The sequence below is a fragment of the Tympanuchus pallidicinctus genome, unplaced genomic scaffold (genome assembly GCF_026119805.1).
Source record: "Tympanuchus pallidicinctus isolate F22 unplaced genomic scaffold, pur_lepc_1.0 scaffold1, whole genome shotgun sequence".
NCBI classification, from domain to species: domain Eukaryota; kingdom Metazoa; phylum Chordata; class Aves; order Galliformes; family Phasianidae; genus Tympanuchus; species Tympanuchus pallidicinctus.
The window spans coordinates 106,680,562-106,696,627 of NW_026294618.1; the positions used below are offsets into that span (position 1 = coordinate 106,680,562).

The 16,066-nt window shown below is 41.8% G+C and overlaps 1 protein-coding gene across 1 annotated transcript in view; it reads right to left on the bottom strand.

The window, feature by feature from the left end:
- EFEMP1 (EGF containing fibulin extracellular matrix protein 1) overlaps window positions 1–14,835 on the bottom strand; it is a 51,263-nt gene extending 36,428 nt beyond the window's left edge. The window contains exons 1-5 of the mRNA XM_052677144.1: window positions 14,739–14,835; window positions 14,388–14,479; window positions 14,220–14,307; window positions 11,233–11,281; window positions 10,800–11,060 (exon numbers count right to left, since the gene is read on the bottom strand). Of these exons, the coding sequence (XP_052533104.1) occupies window positions 10,800–11,060; window positions 11,233–11,281; window positions 14,220–14,303 (394 nt within the window). The 5' untranslated portion in view covers window positions 14,304–14,307; window positions 14,388–14,479; window positions 14,739–14,835. The remainder of the gene's footprint in view (window positions 1–10,799; window positions 11,061–11,232; window positions 11,282–14,219; window positions 14,308–14,387; window positions 14,480–14,738) is intronic.
- Window positions 14,836–16,066: the final 1,231 nt, after the last annotated feature.

A 16,066-nucleotide genomic window follows, 5' to 3' on the forward strand; every position in this document is an offset into this window, starting at 1 on the left:
TTTTGCAGCCACTAAAATATCTCCTTGTTCCCTGAATTGTTCTCCCCAGCTATGAGCTGCTCCTGTTTCTCAGAATACTCCTTGAAACGGGCTGAGCAATATTACAAACAGCCATGCTCCTTATGAGCCTTTTGCTAGGTAAGAAAATCAAGCAAACGAACTGTTTCTGCATCATAAGCAGCCACTCGTAAAGCTCTGGCTTCTCTGCTGGCTGGAGAATCCCCCAGGAAGCTTTCACAAGGGTGGAGAAAGCGGAGACAAGATCAAGACCAGTGCTCTAAAGCTGCGCTTAGGGGAAGAAGCTGAGGGTGTTCGAGGGTGTTGCTGGGTGGATCTCCTTGGCTAGTTTCTGGTTTTGGCTTTATTACATGACTGTGCTTTCAATTTATTTCAAAGGTGCCTGGAGCCTTATAAATCTGCATACATAGTAAGGAAGAGATTCTCTTAACGGTGAATACAGAAATTTGAGTTTAATCACAGTGGAAAGAACATTTTGATTTAAAGACAGAATGAAGCAACCTTTTCATGATGATACATACTAGAAATTAAGATTTTTTTCCTTGGATAGGCATACAGAGCAACAGTTTCTAATAGAGGAATAGTTTACATCTTGGAACTGAAAAATAAAAAGCAGACCCCTCAAAATCATTCACGCACAGCATAACATTAGAATTTACAATCACATTTTTTAGCTTGTTTAAATAATAGTTAACAGTGCTTATGATGGAAAAACAGGTGATTTTCTCCTGTATTCAACTGCTGCAGTGTACAAACCTACAGCTTGTTTGAGCTCTCCTGCTTCCACAAACCCAGGAGGCAGCGCAGCACCCATCACTATGGAAGGCTGACTTAGACATGCCATCTTTACCTGCCTGTCCAATGCTCTCTGTACCAGGCCTACAATGTTGGCAATATCTTTACTTGGGGTTTTGCAACTATCCTTGATTTTTCTACTCGAGGAACGTACAAGGAGTGAGCTGGAAAGAAATTATGTCCTGATCCTATGAATTAAGCCAGTTAAGATTAAGATCTAGACACAGTATATGCAAGCAGGATGACTTTGGATGAGAATGGTCTTTTTTTCCTTTTTGCTTGGGAATTGCATTTGGATTCTGTGCGCCTTCCTGATTTGTTTCCCTATACTTCTGTAAGGAATCAAGTAGTAAGGTATCTTCCACAGACTATGGGGGCAGATCATTGGGTATTCCACAGCTTTGTTTATTTTTACATGACAATGCATTAACTGCAGTGCTGTCTATTGAAATACTGTTTAACTAATTCCAAGTGTGACAACCAATACATGGTTTTATTTGGTTCACATCTATCATGTAAAAGCTGTGCAGACATGTTTCCTGATAAGAAAGAACCTTGAGAACACATTTATCTGCTGAGAAAGTGCTTTAAATACAGGAGGACAGAAAAGTACAAGATCTATGAATACGGGAGCAAAACAAAATGGTTTTGAAACTGATGTAGAACAGCTGTTAGGTACTTAACAAAGACTATCTATTTCTTAAAATGCTGCTAAACTTATCAACTGGGATGAAATTTCTCCAAATATGAACTGTCTTTGCTTTCTACAAATTCTGTTTAATGCTAGCTCTTTTCTAATGCATCCCAGACATACAAACTTCTCCAATAAATCTCAGTGAGAAAGACATTTCCCATCATTCTGATCAGGATAGTTTTATAACCTAGGTCAAGTTATCTGTAATCACACCTACCCTTCTGCTCATTTTATGTTTCATTCATTTTCTTCTGCACACGTCTGTTACTAAATGTCAGTTTATAGGCAACATCTCTAAAAACATACAGAAAATTGTTATCTGTCCAAAGTCGTTGCACTTCCCAATTCTAGTTATTAGAACAAGCAACGGTTACAGTATTGACAATGATTTCTGTTTAAGTTGTTAATGCTAAGAAATGCTCAGTAACTGACTGTCCAAACGGCATGCTATTTTTTTATCCCACAGATGTCTTTTTCAGCTAACGCCTTCAAATCTTGTGAATTCAAACAGCAAACTTCTACATTTTCTTTGTATATAAAACCTTTGTATAGGTTTCATACAGCAGTATTGCTACTCAACTTACCAAAGCTTTTCTTTTCCATTGGCCAGTACTCTTTTATAAAAAAGCCATCTCATGGCTTTTCTCATCCACCCATTCATGGGTGGACAGTCATCAGTTACTTTAAAAACTCAGGTTGAAGATTTTGCTGGTGTGCTGGACAACAAATATCCATTAAGCCTTTCATTCTTGGAACTCTGAAATCACTGCACTCTCTGTTTCTTTTGCTATCTACTCAAAGCATAAGTTTGAATGCACACGTTATGACCAGTTACCTGTTAACAAAAAGTCCATGCATGCATATGCATATGAAAATCCTGGAACAAGTTCTGCTTGTACTCAAAAAACTACACTGAACATCTGTTCAGACATGGACTGAACACCCTCAAGTGCAATGTCACATCTGCTTATATCATACCGCATCGGGTCACGCATTAGATAGAAATTTATTCCAGATTAAATCCAGCTTGGAAGAGAAAGCTGTTTTCTCCTTTTTAGAACTGTTTTAGATGGGCTTCAACAATGCTTAGATACATCCCCTGAAAGGGCAGATTTTTTTATTAGGAGTTAATAAAGACTGATTCAGAGCATCCCAAATTAAAGCAGAAACAAACAAGCCACAAAAAATTCATAACCAAAAAACCTAACAGTGCAACAAATCCTTTGTACTGGAGAATGACTTAAGTAAGCAAAATAGCTGTGGCCATAGCATTTTTCACTGAGGTGAAGTTACTCATTAAGATATTCACAAACAGGTAAAGGTTTACTGAATACCTAGTTCTAAAAACACTTAATTAAAAAATTAGGATATATTATGCCAGAAAAGGTTTAATTCATGCCTGTGCTTCAGGAACCCTTTCTGAGCAATGTAATTTCTAAAAGCGTGTCTAACAAATGTTTTCTTAGTACCTTTTTCAGCTTCAAAGCTACGGGCTTCTCCATGTAATTATACAAAGCAGAAATTAGTCATTTCTCCACTATATGTACAACTTCAAACATGATTTGACATGATTAACGTCGTTTTCAGTTCAGCAAATAAAACACAAAGATGTGAATGAACATAAAAGGTATTTTATGATAATTGCATGTATGTTAAACTATTTCGTAACTCTGATTTCAAATCCCTCTTGTATTTTTAGTAAAATTAAAATGTAAATGAAAGAAGGTACAAACAGGATTCTGGTGTACTTAGCATGTCTTCTGTTTCTTCCTTTATAGTGCAAAATGGCAAAAGCTTTTTATCTAAAATTACTGCTTTTTGGCTACTAAGAAAAAGCTTAGCAAATTAAAGATGAAAACAGATTACTATCTGTGATATGTCAAGCTTTTTATTCACCAATGTCATTCAGGTTGATTACTTATTCCATATATTCTTGTCATCTACAGGGAGAAGAGATCTTAGTGGCCAAGTTCAAATCTTTGGGTCCTGTGGACAGAAGCACCTGAACTTTGGCAGGTATGTGGCAAACTTCCCTTTGATAAGATCCTTCCAGCCAACAGGATGCTTCAAGTATGATAACGATCCAGAAAAAAATAGCTCCAAAAGCCTCACGGAGGGGAAAATAAGGGTAAATATTCTTGAAGTGTATTGAAAGGAGATGGCCAAGCTCACCTTATATAAAATCCACCAACAAAAAGTAGGAGTTCCTATCCAGTTAACACACAGGACAGAGAGATTTGCCATGACAGTTCTGTACAGGAATAGCCTATTATATCACATCTATCAGTATGTTCTGATGCAACCTCGTAAGGTGAAATCCAAAATTCCTCTTTCTTATTGTGGTTTCAAAAAGATCAAAAGTATCTCACTGATGCATCACATCTCATTGTCCTGGATGATAGAGAAACACATCAGAAGAGCAGGCCTGAGCAACACACAATTCAAACAATGACTGAGTTTGGTTCGCTTGGCTACACTACAGCAGACTATTTTTTATTTTATCCTTAGCAAAGGATATGCAAAGAAACACAGACATCACTACATGGTGTAGTGAGCAATCAAACAGACTGCTTCTTTATCTGTGGATAGCTTTGTTCCTCCCTTAGGAATATTTTGGCACATGTAGAAAGCCAAGTGCAAGTAGTAGGTATCATCCTCAGTTGCCATTATCAAAGAGAAATGAAGAAAATCACTTGAAAAGAGAATAAAATAACAAAAATAGCAGATCTGATCTTCTGCTCTTGAATTAGTTTTCCAGCTTGCTAAATTGTGCAATCTTGCACGTTGGAGATGTGCAAGAAACGTCTAGAAATGTCTTGGACCTTTAAAAACTATTCATCGGTAACACTGTCATCTTTTAGGGATGTTTTATGGTTAGAAAGGGTGACTGAATGTAAGTCAAACTTCCAATATGAAAATACAACATACTACAATACGGAAATGCTCCTGCCTAAGTAATACAAAGCAGGAATCTGGTGTAAAAATAGGAGAAAATGTTGAAGGACAGAAAATTCCCTTAAGCAAACAGCAAGCTAAAGAACTATAATGCAGTAGTTTGGGATGAACTGTAGACAGATGATTGCAAACAGAAACAGAATAATGCGATAACTCTTTCATGAAAGTAAGGCAGGAAGAACCCATGCACAGTGACAGTGGTCATCCCTGTAACTTTATCCAGGAGAGGTACCAAAAGCAGCTCTGGGATGGCCTCACACAGCTGTCACTGCTGTGCAAACTCTGTACCACTGCAACTCTGCAGGCCACAAATCCTTAACAGCAAGTTTGGAAACGAGGACCCAAACCTAGCCCACACTCTCACTAATCATTTTCATGCTACCTAATGCTGTCAAATGCAAAAGATGACAGTTATCTTTCCTTGCAAACTTTACTGACTTTTAGGATGCTTTCGACCCAGTTTTTACAACAGATGCAGCAAATTCCTTGCAAAGATACCTAAATACTCTGTGCCTTCTAACAAGGTGCCTGACATACTGAGATGCCCAAGTGGAATCAGACACGTTCTTCCCCTTTGCTATCTAATGTTATTCCCGACTGCGTTACGAAAAGATCTCCAGCTTGCAGCCTGACAGTCTGAAGGAGGACAGATGGCTGAAGGCTTGGACTTCCTCTATGCCTTCTGAATACATTTGGTATGCTTTGTCTGGCGAAGCACTAGCCTCCTCAGAGCTGCTAAGCCAACAGGCTTTACAATCAACAAATTAAACCCAAAAGCACGAAAGTATGACAGTCAGCATGACCACTCTACAGTCCCGTATCTCTTGAACAAGAAATCATGAGAATTGCTAGTGAGTTTACTTAACTTGAACCTGAAGTTTAGTGATTGCTTGCATAATCCCAATTCAAGAAGCTAAGGTAAATACAACTTTCGGAAGCCTGCCTGAATCTAGGACATTTGGCATGATTAGCATATGGTATGAATCTTAATGGCAACAGACTCAGCATTTTCCTGCAGGGGTCAGAATAATGGAAAAGCAGTAAGCAACTAAAGGAAGTGAAGCAGCTGCTAGTATTTATGCTTGTGATGGATGTTCACAGTAAAATGGTCAGACAGAACAGAGAATATCTATCCAAGGTCTTGACATGACACTCACAGCTGTGCAAATAGCACAGATGGGAAGATGATTTAGAGTGGCCAAATCTTGAAAATGCCCAAAAGCAGGCCCTCGGGCCCTCAAAACAAGATGTTTCTTGTGACCTCCCCTCTGGCCCCTCGTGACTGTTGAGGAGAAGCTCCAGAAAGGACTCTGCAGCATTTTCACAGCAGCTTGAACAGTTGGTTTGGGATGGATTGATGAAAGACAATCTCTGCGTGATGTACCCAAATGTACAAGAAATTAATTGGCTTCTATGAACACTCAGTACAAAGAGCTGTGAAAGTGTCAGTTCGTATTCTTCTGTGGATTCTCTTAGATCTGTAAAATTCCTATGGCTGTTCCAAGGAATCAGCATTAGCATGTATAACCAGGTTGGTCTCTTAGGGTGCCTACTGCTGGCAGAGTGTTCTCCACTTGCTGAAGTACTGCAGCAAACATGTACGGCTGAACTTTGCTTGCATAAGCACTCTGATGAACTTACGGCAGTTCTTAGATTACTCTTACTTTGGATTGTCTTCCTAAAATAAATAACTAGACTTTATTTTTTCCTACCACAGCTCTTTTCCTCACCCCATCCTCATTAAACTCATTATCTGTTTAGAGTAACAATTCCGGAAATGAACACGAGCTCTTTTAAAAGTCATCTCAAAAGTAATTTAAAAGAACTCCTTAAGTGCAAGGAGAACATTTGGGATGCTGCAATGAGTTCTGACTGCAGGAATTGTTTTACAAAAGGCTCCCCAGAACATTTCTGGGGCCAGCCTAAAACACTGTTAGAGCTACGTTCTTGTTGTGCATTCTAGTTATGTCTAGCTTACATAACAGTCATGGGCAACAGGGACAAATGAGAAGCTGGTGTAGGCATTCCTGAATCCCAGTACATTCCTTTCTGAAGGCCTCTAGGCTTTTGATTTACTTTGCTCCTGGAGCCTGAATGCTCGTTAGTGGCTGTGAAGTATTATCAACACTCCTGCAGTGCATTTCAGATTTAGTTTCATCTGAACAGGATTGGGATTGCATGTTCCAAGACTGCTCTGCAGGACAGCTTGAAGCACAGTAAGGGGAAGCTCATTAGGATGTGTGTTGTAGAAGTGCACTATACACCCAAGCCAAAATGTCAAGAAAGAGCACCCGAATGGAGGTACAGCAAGCTTCTCCAGCCAGGGCTGGTTCTGAAAAGAGCTGGGCTCAATGCACATGTATTTGTCCCATTTGTAGTTTGTGCTCTTTGCATACTACTTGTACATACTTGTCTTATGGAAAGTAATTTCAGTATGGAAAACAGAACATCATGAGCTGTTTCCCCCTGCTGCTCTCCCCCTAAGAGAGGGGAAACTGAACTAACCCCCTCCCTGAACCCTACTTATGAAGGGACCCCTAAAATGATTTTGCAGGGAAAAAAATACAGAACAGAAAAAAAAAAAGTCAAAAGATGGGAGAAATAAAAAGCAAATAACCGAGTCTGGGCAGAATTATCTGGAATAAATGCACCATTTTTTTTTTTTCATATAAAAAGCATTAACCATCATATTACAGCTCCTTTTCCATGTACTCCTCAGTCACAGCAGTACAAGGGTTTACAAGGAGACCGAATATAGGGCTGCAGAAATATAGGAAGCTAAACTAATGAGGGTGGTCTGGAGAGCAAAATAAATAAATAAATAAATAAAAATTTGATTGCTTTAAAGCTTGTATTGCCAGCATGACAGGAAGGGAAAACAAACAGCCAAAAGCCTTCCATTCTCAAATTCACAAGTTACTTGACATCTTTGCTCCCCCCCTCCTGTTCTCCCCTCTACCCTCTCATGTAAGTGTTATGACATTCAAGGAAAAGCTCATAGCTTCTTGCAGGCTAGATTTGACAAAATTGAATTAATTGGGTGATTTTCTTTTGATTTCAATAAGAGTAGACTCAAATCACAGAGTCTAACAACAATTCAGTTCTGCAGGCAGGCAAGTTCAAGTATTTGTTTAGAAAGAGGCAAAGAAGTACCTGTGTATTAGTAAACTCAGTAATTTATTTAAATATATTTCTTATTCTGCTTTTGGCTTCTCCCAAAGTGAGAAATACTCTTGTATTGGCAGGTGAGAATATGAGTGGTTTCCTGAAAATGCTGGTTGGTGCCATATGGGAATCAAGCTGGTGACCAATTCAGCAGCACTTCACGTGCTATTAGGAAGTAGGATGGGGTCAACATTATCTTGAATTCTGCATTTAACTGTTTTATCACAATTCAACTGTTGGATCACAATTACTTTGTACATTTTCTATGTACATACAGAAAATCTTTATCCAAAATAAACTCCCCTCACTTTCTCATCAGTTTTGGAGATTCCTAGCACCTACTGCTCAGATACAGCATGCTAAGAAATCCCCAGAGTTTTGCAACCTACACTTCTGACAACCAGAGTTAGACAAGAACTTGGTTTGGATCAAGAGAAGTTATAAAAATGACCTTCACATACAACATACATACATCATAGTTATTTCTATGGCCTTGTCTTCTTTGACACAATGTACTTTACTGCCAATCTGCCATCTGTGCTATTGGTATTCTACGTGGCCTGTAATAAATACCAGCATGCATCAGATACAAGAAGTACTCAACACTGATAAAAACTTCAACTTTCACTTGTTTTCTTCAGGTCAGAGGTTAAGAAGGTATTAAAACTGTTGCAGCTCAGACACACAGCCAAGTGCAGAGAATCCCACACCTCCAGGAATCTTTATCCTATCAACAGAAATGGGATCTGGACATACAGTATCTTTCTTTGCCTAAGAATGAAGCTCAGCACGTTACTGAAGCTACTTAGTCAAACATGAATAATGTCATTTCTGTATTCCAAGCACAAAATCCAACATGGGCTTGGCCTATCGTACTCTCACAATTCAATGTTTAAAAAAGGGAATGGACAATGTATGGTAACAGGAGGCCCCTACTACTCTAGCATGATGTCAGCAATATAACTCCTTAGAGCACGTTATTGTTTTAAACAGAGGTCTCCACACTTTCACATTGGTTATAAAATACTTAGTGCTGCTGGACTGGAAGGAAGAATGTCATACATCTGCAAACAATTAGAAGGAGCTGGGCTTCATATTTGATTTACTAAACAATAAAACAAGCTTAAGTGTGACTATATGTATAAGTTACACTCCCTAGGAGCCTCAAGCAGTTATCATAGCAAAGTCTTTTAACCATAATTAAATAAATCCACAGTGGGACCATTGCTGATCAAGATTATTTTTTATAAGACATTTTCAGTAGTGAAGATCATGAAGTTGAATGCATGCTTTAAGTGCTCCTAAAGTCTTTTATCCTTTCTTTCAAGCACACTATCCACTACATTTTCTCCAGCTGGAATTCATTCAGTACTATATATTTCAGCTTTTAGGCAGTAACATTTCCATACTTTCTGCATTTAGAATGAAATTTTGGCACAGGGAGATTAGTAGCAAAACTCTGAATCAGTAAAGCTCAAGATTTCACCATAGTTTGTATGTCTGTTAGTTAGAAATTCTGGTACTCTAACAAAAACAGTTAGTTGTTATTATAAATTAACCACAGATTTGTAAATTGAATATAAATATTTGGTTTTAACTTCCAGGAAACTAAAACATGGAGAAAAGATAATAATGTATCATTTCTCAAAACAAAACCCTAGCAGCTTATCAGTGTCTAAGTTAACCCTGTCACACAACCTTTATTCAGAATATACAAAGGCATTGGTACCATTTGCCATTAAGTTTTACTATACTATCACTTACTTGTACACCTAAAGCCATTACAGCAAGAGTGATGTTTGTGCTTGCAATTTTTCCAGCATTATCTGCAAATATTATAAAAGAGCAGCACCAGGTGCCCAACTGCAAACTCTTCATTGTAACTGACCAGAGAAGGGGAGTTTTTATAGCACGGCAGGATCACCTGCAGTGGCTCATGCTGGATCAAACACAGGAGTTCAGTTCTCTCTCCTTGGTTCTGCTAGTGCTGTTCTAAATCGAGCTGGGGGAAAAATAACTTGCCATCCTTGGCATTAATTTTTCCTCAACAGCCCCAAATAAACACCTGGGATTAAAGGATAGTACAGTGCTGACCCTCCTCTGACAGGCTCTTCACTTGATATTCTTGAATTAGATGGACAGAAATGCCCAGCATCAGACAAAGCAGAAAAGCAACTCCAAGGCTTTGCTCATCAAAACAACTTATCCAGACTCCATGATGATTACTATGCTTCAGAAGCATGGGGAATTTACTCACTGGTGATAAATAACATTCCATATATATATATGAATACCAAAAAGAAAGGAACTACCACTGTAAAATACAGCATACTCTGATTATAGTCAGTCATGTACTATTTTATATGATTATACTGTTAAGGACCACAGAAATGGAAAGGATGAACCACGGGGTCACAACTTGCCCTCTGTTTGCATGGGTATCCCACTGACATGCTTAAAAGCCAAGTTTATGAGCAAGGAGTAGAATATATTTTTATGAAAGAAAATGAAACAGTGGACAAAACATCTGTTACTTCAGCAAGTATAAGAGTAAACTATTTATATAAAATAATAAATGAAACAGTCTTAGTTTACAGTAGTGCTTGTGAGTCTGGTTCCTGAATGCATACAATTAACATTGCTAATACTCTGAGAATTTTGGCACGCTGTGCAGTGTATGTACACCCAGATGAAAACTCTTCATTGCCATAGTTTCAGAGAGTGGCTAGACCATGACTGGAAATAAGTTGGCTGGGTCTGTGGAGGACTACTTCCACAGAGACCAGAAGAGCACAAGATGTTCAGATGTTTGGTTCCTAGTGCTTGAGGAATGTGTGTCAGACATATACGAGTGACATAAAACACTGCATTGTTCAGCATTACAATCTGATCTAAGCAAAGGCTCACACTTTTTTTTTTTTTGTTGTTCCATTCAGCATCACCTTACTGAAAACAAACCCAGCAGCATAGTTTTGCATGTCTTCAGAAGATGTCTGCAGGACATCCTGCTGTGTTACCTGTCACCTCCTTAAGGAGGTGTGCACGTGTCCAATTTAATGGCGTACAAATTCCTAACAAATTCAGAGACCTAAGCTGTTATTTTCCGGGCTTAGATTTGTTATCACGTACACTGCAGTTATACTGAAAGTAAAACACACGGCAGCTTGCTTACCTTGGCACACATTGTGCTCACTTTGCTCATACCCAGCTGCACACTGAATTTGATGAGTTGGGTTTGGAGGGGCACGGTTAGGATCAGCTGGAGTCCGGCGAATGACGTTGTTTCGACCACTAGTGGATTCAGCTGCTGCTTCTTCTCGCTCATTTACAATAATTTGGGCTGTTCTAGGTAGACAGAGGTATCCTCCATAGTGGTTAACACATTTCATCCCACCTTTACATGCATCTGGGACTATTTCACATTCATCAATATCTGTGGTTAGCAACAACACAAATCATGCTTTTAACAGTCGAATCCTCTGCAACAGCCATTAATACAAACAACACAATGAGGCATGCAAGCACACTCCTTGTCTGAAACAGGAATGTGACAATACTGAAGTAATTCCAGCAGCAAGTTTTTCTTTGGAAGTGATTTACTGTACCTTTGCACCGTTGCCTAACAGGATCCCATTCGTAGCCATCTGTGCATTGCTACAGATAAAAGAGGAAAGAAAACACTGGTAAGAAAAATACAGGATTCTTTATTTTGGAAAAATAAGGATATTTCAATGAACTCCAAGCTTTACACTGGGAGAAATGCAATGTTTCTGTATCTTGGAAAGCTAGAGAAATGGCTATTAGTACAGTATTGCTAGGCAGGAACAAGACCAATACGTACAGATAGAGGTTTTGTCTCAGGAAGGTCCCAAGATGTTGTCCGCAGAGTAGGCAAGGCTTTAATAAGAATGGGAAAAGCATCACTTTTTTCTTGCCTTGTTGCTATTTTCTGTTTTAAAGCATCTGCCCTTGCCTGAGTATCAGAACAGATATTTGTTCAATGGATACAACTGACCCAGCTGACCAGGATGGAAAAGTCTTCTAATGAAAGAAAAAGTAAGTTTTTCTTCTTCTTTGATCTTGTTCACCTTCCAAGAGGTGAACATCTTTTATTCCAGGCATGAGTTTGCCAGAGGGACTAATGGACCTCAATACCCCTGTATATCATCTTTTCTCCCATTAGCACACTAGCAATGGGGAAAGATCCCATGACAGCTGGAAATTCATTCACATGCACTTTAACCATGTGACTCCAGGAACTGCAGTCTAGGAAGAACAATTTATATTGTGAGACGTACAATAACTGGTTAGAGTTTATAGCAGCAGGACTACTTATGTAAATAAAACTTGACAGAATTCAAACAAGACTGAACTCAGCAACTATTCGTATCAACTCAGGCTGGTAACTTCAGGAAGAATTTTAAATATTCTGCCCTGCAGTTTAAGAAAATATCTTTGTTATCCCTCTGCCCAAAAGCATTAAAGTGTCTAGAATGCAGTAATTTTAATCACCAGTTACATTTCCAGAAATTAGTTAGTTAAGCATCACAATGCTGCCAGCTACAGCAGACATTTAAAACATCAATGAATCAACTGCTGCATTATGCAGGTGCATATGCATTCTGCACTGCTTAGCATATTATCTTAATGGCCTTATAGAAAAAAAGAATCGAGTCAATTAATGTAACTAGACAGAATCCAGCAAGCTAAATGTTACTGCAACTCTTCTGCCACAGAGAACTGCACAGGTGACAAATTTGACCTTCTGGTGCTGAGATCCACTGGTTCCATGCACTATGCTCAAGTTATTTTGAGAAACTTGTTACAGACACTGACTCAGCAACAGGACTGAAAATATTCTTCATTCTTCATTCACAGGTGACGCCAGCCATCTGCTAGATGCAGCAGCGAGTTGGAAGAAAAAGCCTCCAATGTTAGGAAGGGGTAAGTGGACAGCAAATTGTGTATTTCAGTGCTCTATCTCCAAAGGAATGACTACATGCTGAATTGACAACACCAAAGTTACTGTAGCTGTGAAAACACAAACCCAAAGGAAAACAGCTAATTCGTGCATCTACTGAATCACCTGGTTCCTGCTGATGCACAACAGGAGGGCAGTCTATTTAATAGTAAGGAGCAGAGTCCAACTATTACTGCAGCTGAAAGGAGTTTTTACAATAGCAGTGGATTTGGTCCTAAATGAACACAATGTACATATGAGAAACAGTAGCATCCAAAGGGTAAAAATTCCAACAGCAAGTTCTCATTGTTAAATAATTTTATATGATTAAAAGCCTAACAATCACTGAAGCACCTGAATGCTAAGACCTCTTTGAAAACATAATACCAGAATCCAAGTCACACAGGCATGCTAGAAATCTATTGGTTCATAAAGATCCATTTAGGCTTATCACAAACATGCTTTTTTTTTTTTTTTTTTTTTTAAATGTGTAACAAATGCTGAAGAAGAAGGGAGTAGGATCCCTATATTAGTGTGAATTTTCAAAATGTAATTAATTCATCTGTTTCCACTTAGACAGAGGGACTTAAAAACACCCCAGAAGCCTCTAAACAAAATCCTCCTGACCACCTATTGCTTCTACAGCCCAGGGTTACAAGTATTTCATGACTGACTTCCTGATGTTCACTGAAGGCTTCCGGGAGCCCCATCTTCTATGGCAAGGTCCAGCTCTGCAATCTTTACTTGCCTGAGCCATCCCACTGACTTCAGTGGGATTACTTGCAGAAAACACAATCTCAGCCTTTGGCTGTGGTTCTGTAACTTTCTGCATGTGTGCAGAATTTTCTGCTTGTGTGGCATTGCGCTGATGTCTGTATACATATTCTGAGGTCCACCCATATGAAGCAAGTTGCAGGGATTACAGCTGTAATCAGATGTAAAAATGTGGGTTTTTCACCAGCCCAAGCCGATGTAATTGCCACTCCTTCTATGACATGTGTTATACAAGCCAAGGAGTGAGCACAGCAGTTTAGAACCAAGAATTTCCAAAAAGGACTTTAAACTGCTGTCACCTGGTTGTAAGGAGAATCTGCTTTCAGTTTTCCTGTAGAAACTGATCAAGGTGGACAGAACCACTGGTCTAAAGCAGGTCGGCAACTAACATTCATGCAATCACCCCAGGAGCTAAATGCTTCATTAAGAGCAGTGAATTTTTTTTAAGTACTTGCATGTTGTTATAAGCAGCTTGAAACATCCAAAGGAAAACATAGAAAAATGTTTGACCTAATTATCCATCAAGTTCCATGTACTTCAAACGAGGGTCCCAGGGACCTTTACTTGAAGAAAGCAGATACAAAAACTAAGCCTCATAGCTTCGCTCAGTTCATCAGGCACAGCACACAGATAAGCTTTTCAGAACAGGGAACCAGAGCCCGTTTTGCTCGGTCTTGCAAACTTCAGCTTTTCAACTACCCTTTCAGCATAGGAACAGCTTACTTTAGGCTAGCATTCAAACTCAAAGAACTTTGCATCGCATGCTACACGTTGGCAAGAAATTTGGTTTTTCTTAAGGGTCATTTAGAAAAGAATCCCTGCAAAGCAGCAATCATCTCCCGCTCTATTAAACCTTACCGTGTACGTTATGGTTTCCTCAGTTTCCTGTGAATGTACTGTAATGAGAATGAGAGCAGCCAAGAACATAGCTGTCAACATCATGAACCTGGAAAGAAAGAAAAACAAATAAACCGGCGGTATTTTTAGCGCTAGAAAACACAGCGCCCAGCGCGGCGCGCGTCCTACCTGGGCACCGCGGCCAGCACGCAGCCCCTTCCTGAGCGGCAGCCGAGGGGAAAAGCCCTGGCAGCGCGGCCAGCCCGCTGCGCCCGATCCAGCTGAAAAACAGTCACAGCAATAATAACAATTAACAACAAACCGCCTTTACAACAACGCGGCACTTAGCGGCACGTCGGGCGAGGAGAACGCAGCTCGCCAGCCCCGCGTCTCGGCTGCTGAAGCGATTTCTCGAGGGAACCGCTGACGGTCAGAGAGGACCTCGGAGCGGCACCGACAGCCAGCGCCGCGCCGGGCACCTGCCGAGCCGGGCCGCCGAGGGGCGGCGGGGCGCACATCCACCCGCCATCCCGCTCCTACCTGCGGCGGGGCCGGGGCGGCTGCTCCCGGCGGCGCGCTACCGCGGCGGCTCGGCCCCGTCCGTCTGCTGGCTCCGCTGCGGTGCCGGCACCCGCTCCCCCCCCCGGGCCTTCAGCTAAATAGAAACGGTCCCGGCTCCTACCGGAGCCTCCGGACGCCCCCTACCGACCCCTCTGGGCGGCCGGAGCCCGGCTGCTGGGCGGGGCGGGCGGGGCGGGGCGGCACGGGGCACGGGGCACGGCCCTTCGCCGCTCTGCGCTCCCGCTCTCCCGCCCGCACGCCGCCGGCCGAGGCGCCCGGAGGCAGGGCAGGTGCGGGGCCCCGCCGCCATGTTGCGTGCGGGAGGGACACGGCGCGGAGCCGCGTTCCGAAGGAACCGGATGACCCCGCCCGCCCCGCCCCGGGAGCCGAAGCCGGCTCGGCGGCACCGGCTTCGTCTCGCCGGACGTGCTCCCGCCCGGTGTCCGTGCGCGGTGTCCCGGCAGGCAGAGCCGAGGAGGGCACGGTGAGGGGCGTCGGCTGCCGTCCTTCTGGTGCTACCCGCCCAGCCCCGCGCTGAGGAGAAGTCGGGGCGAGTGGCGAACTGCGGGACCGCAGCAGAACGTGCTGAGCTGGAAGGGGCCCACCAGCCCTTCCCCTCACACAGCGCCGTGCGGCTCCCCGTCGCGGGAGTGAGCAGAATCACGGGATGGTTAAGGTTGAAAAAGACCACTGAAATCATCTAGCCCAGCCACCGCTCCGTCCCGCTAAGCCGTGTCCCTCAGTGCCACATCCACCCTTTTTCTCGAGCACCTCCAGGGATGGTGACTCCAGCACCTCCCCGCTCAGCCTGTGCCAATAATGAAGAAAACAGCAGGGAAAAAACGGCCTGAGGAAGGCGGCGAACGGCGCTGCGCGTCCCAACATCTGCGGTATAGGAGCCCAAATAGCAATAAGTGGGAAACCTAGAGCGACACTCACTGACAGTGCTACTGATGGAAGCAGCCCTCTGAGGTTGGCCCCTAATTACTTGTTTCTGGCTCCTTCTGCGAATGATGCGCTGTATTCCCCTGGGCTTTAGTGAACTCTGTCACATCTCAGCCTTTGCTTCCTTTTAAAACCACGGTTTTCATGCATTCTTTAACGTGCTGTCTTTATGACCGCATGTTTGCTTTCTTTTTTTTTTTTTTTTGTCTTCCTGGCAGGGCTTGTCGCCACTCCTTTTTGTCCTCAAAAACCCAAGGATAGGTAGGCTGAAGGAAGACTGTGTGTGGTCAAAATGTCACTGCACTCCAGCTAATTCTGGCTGCTGGAACTGTCCCTGGGGGCACTAGACAGCTGGACATGAT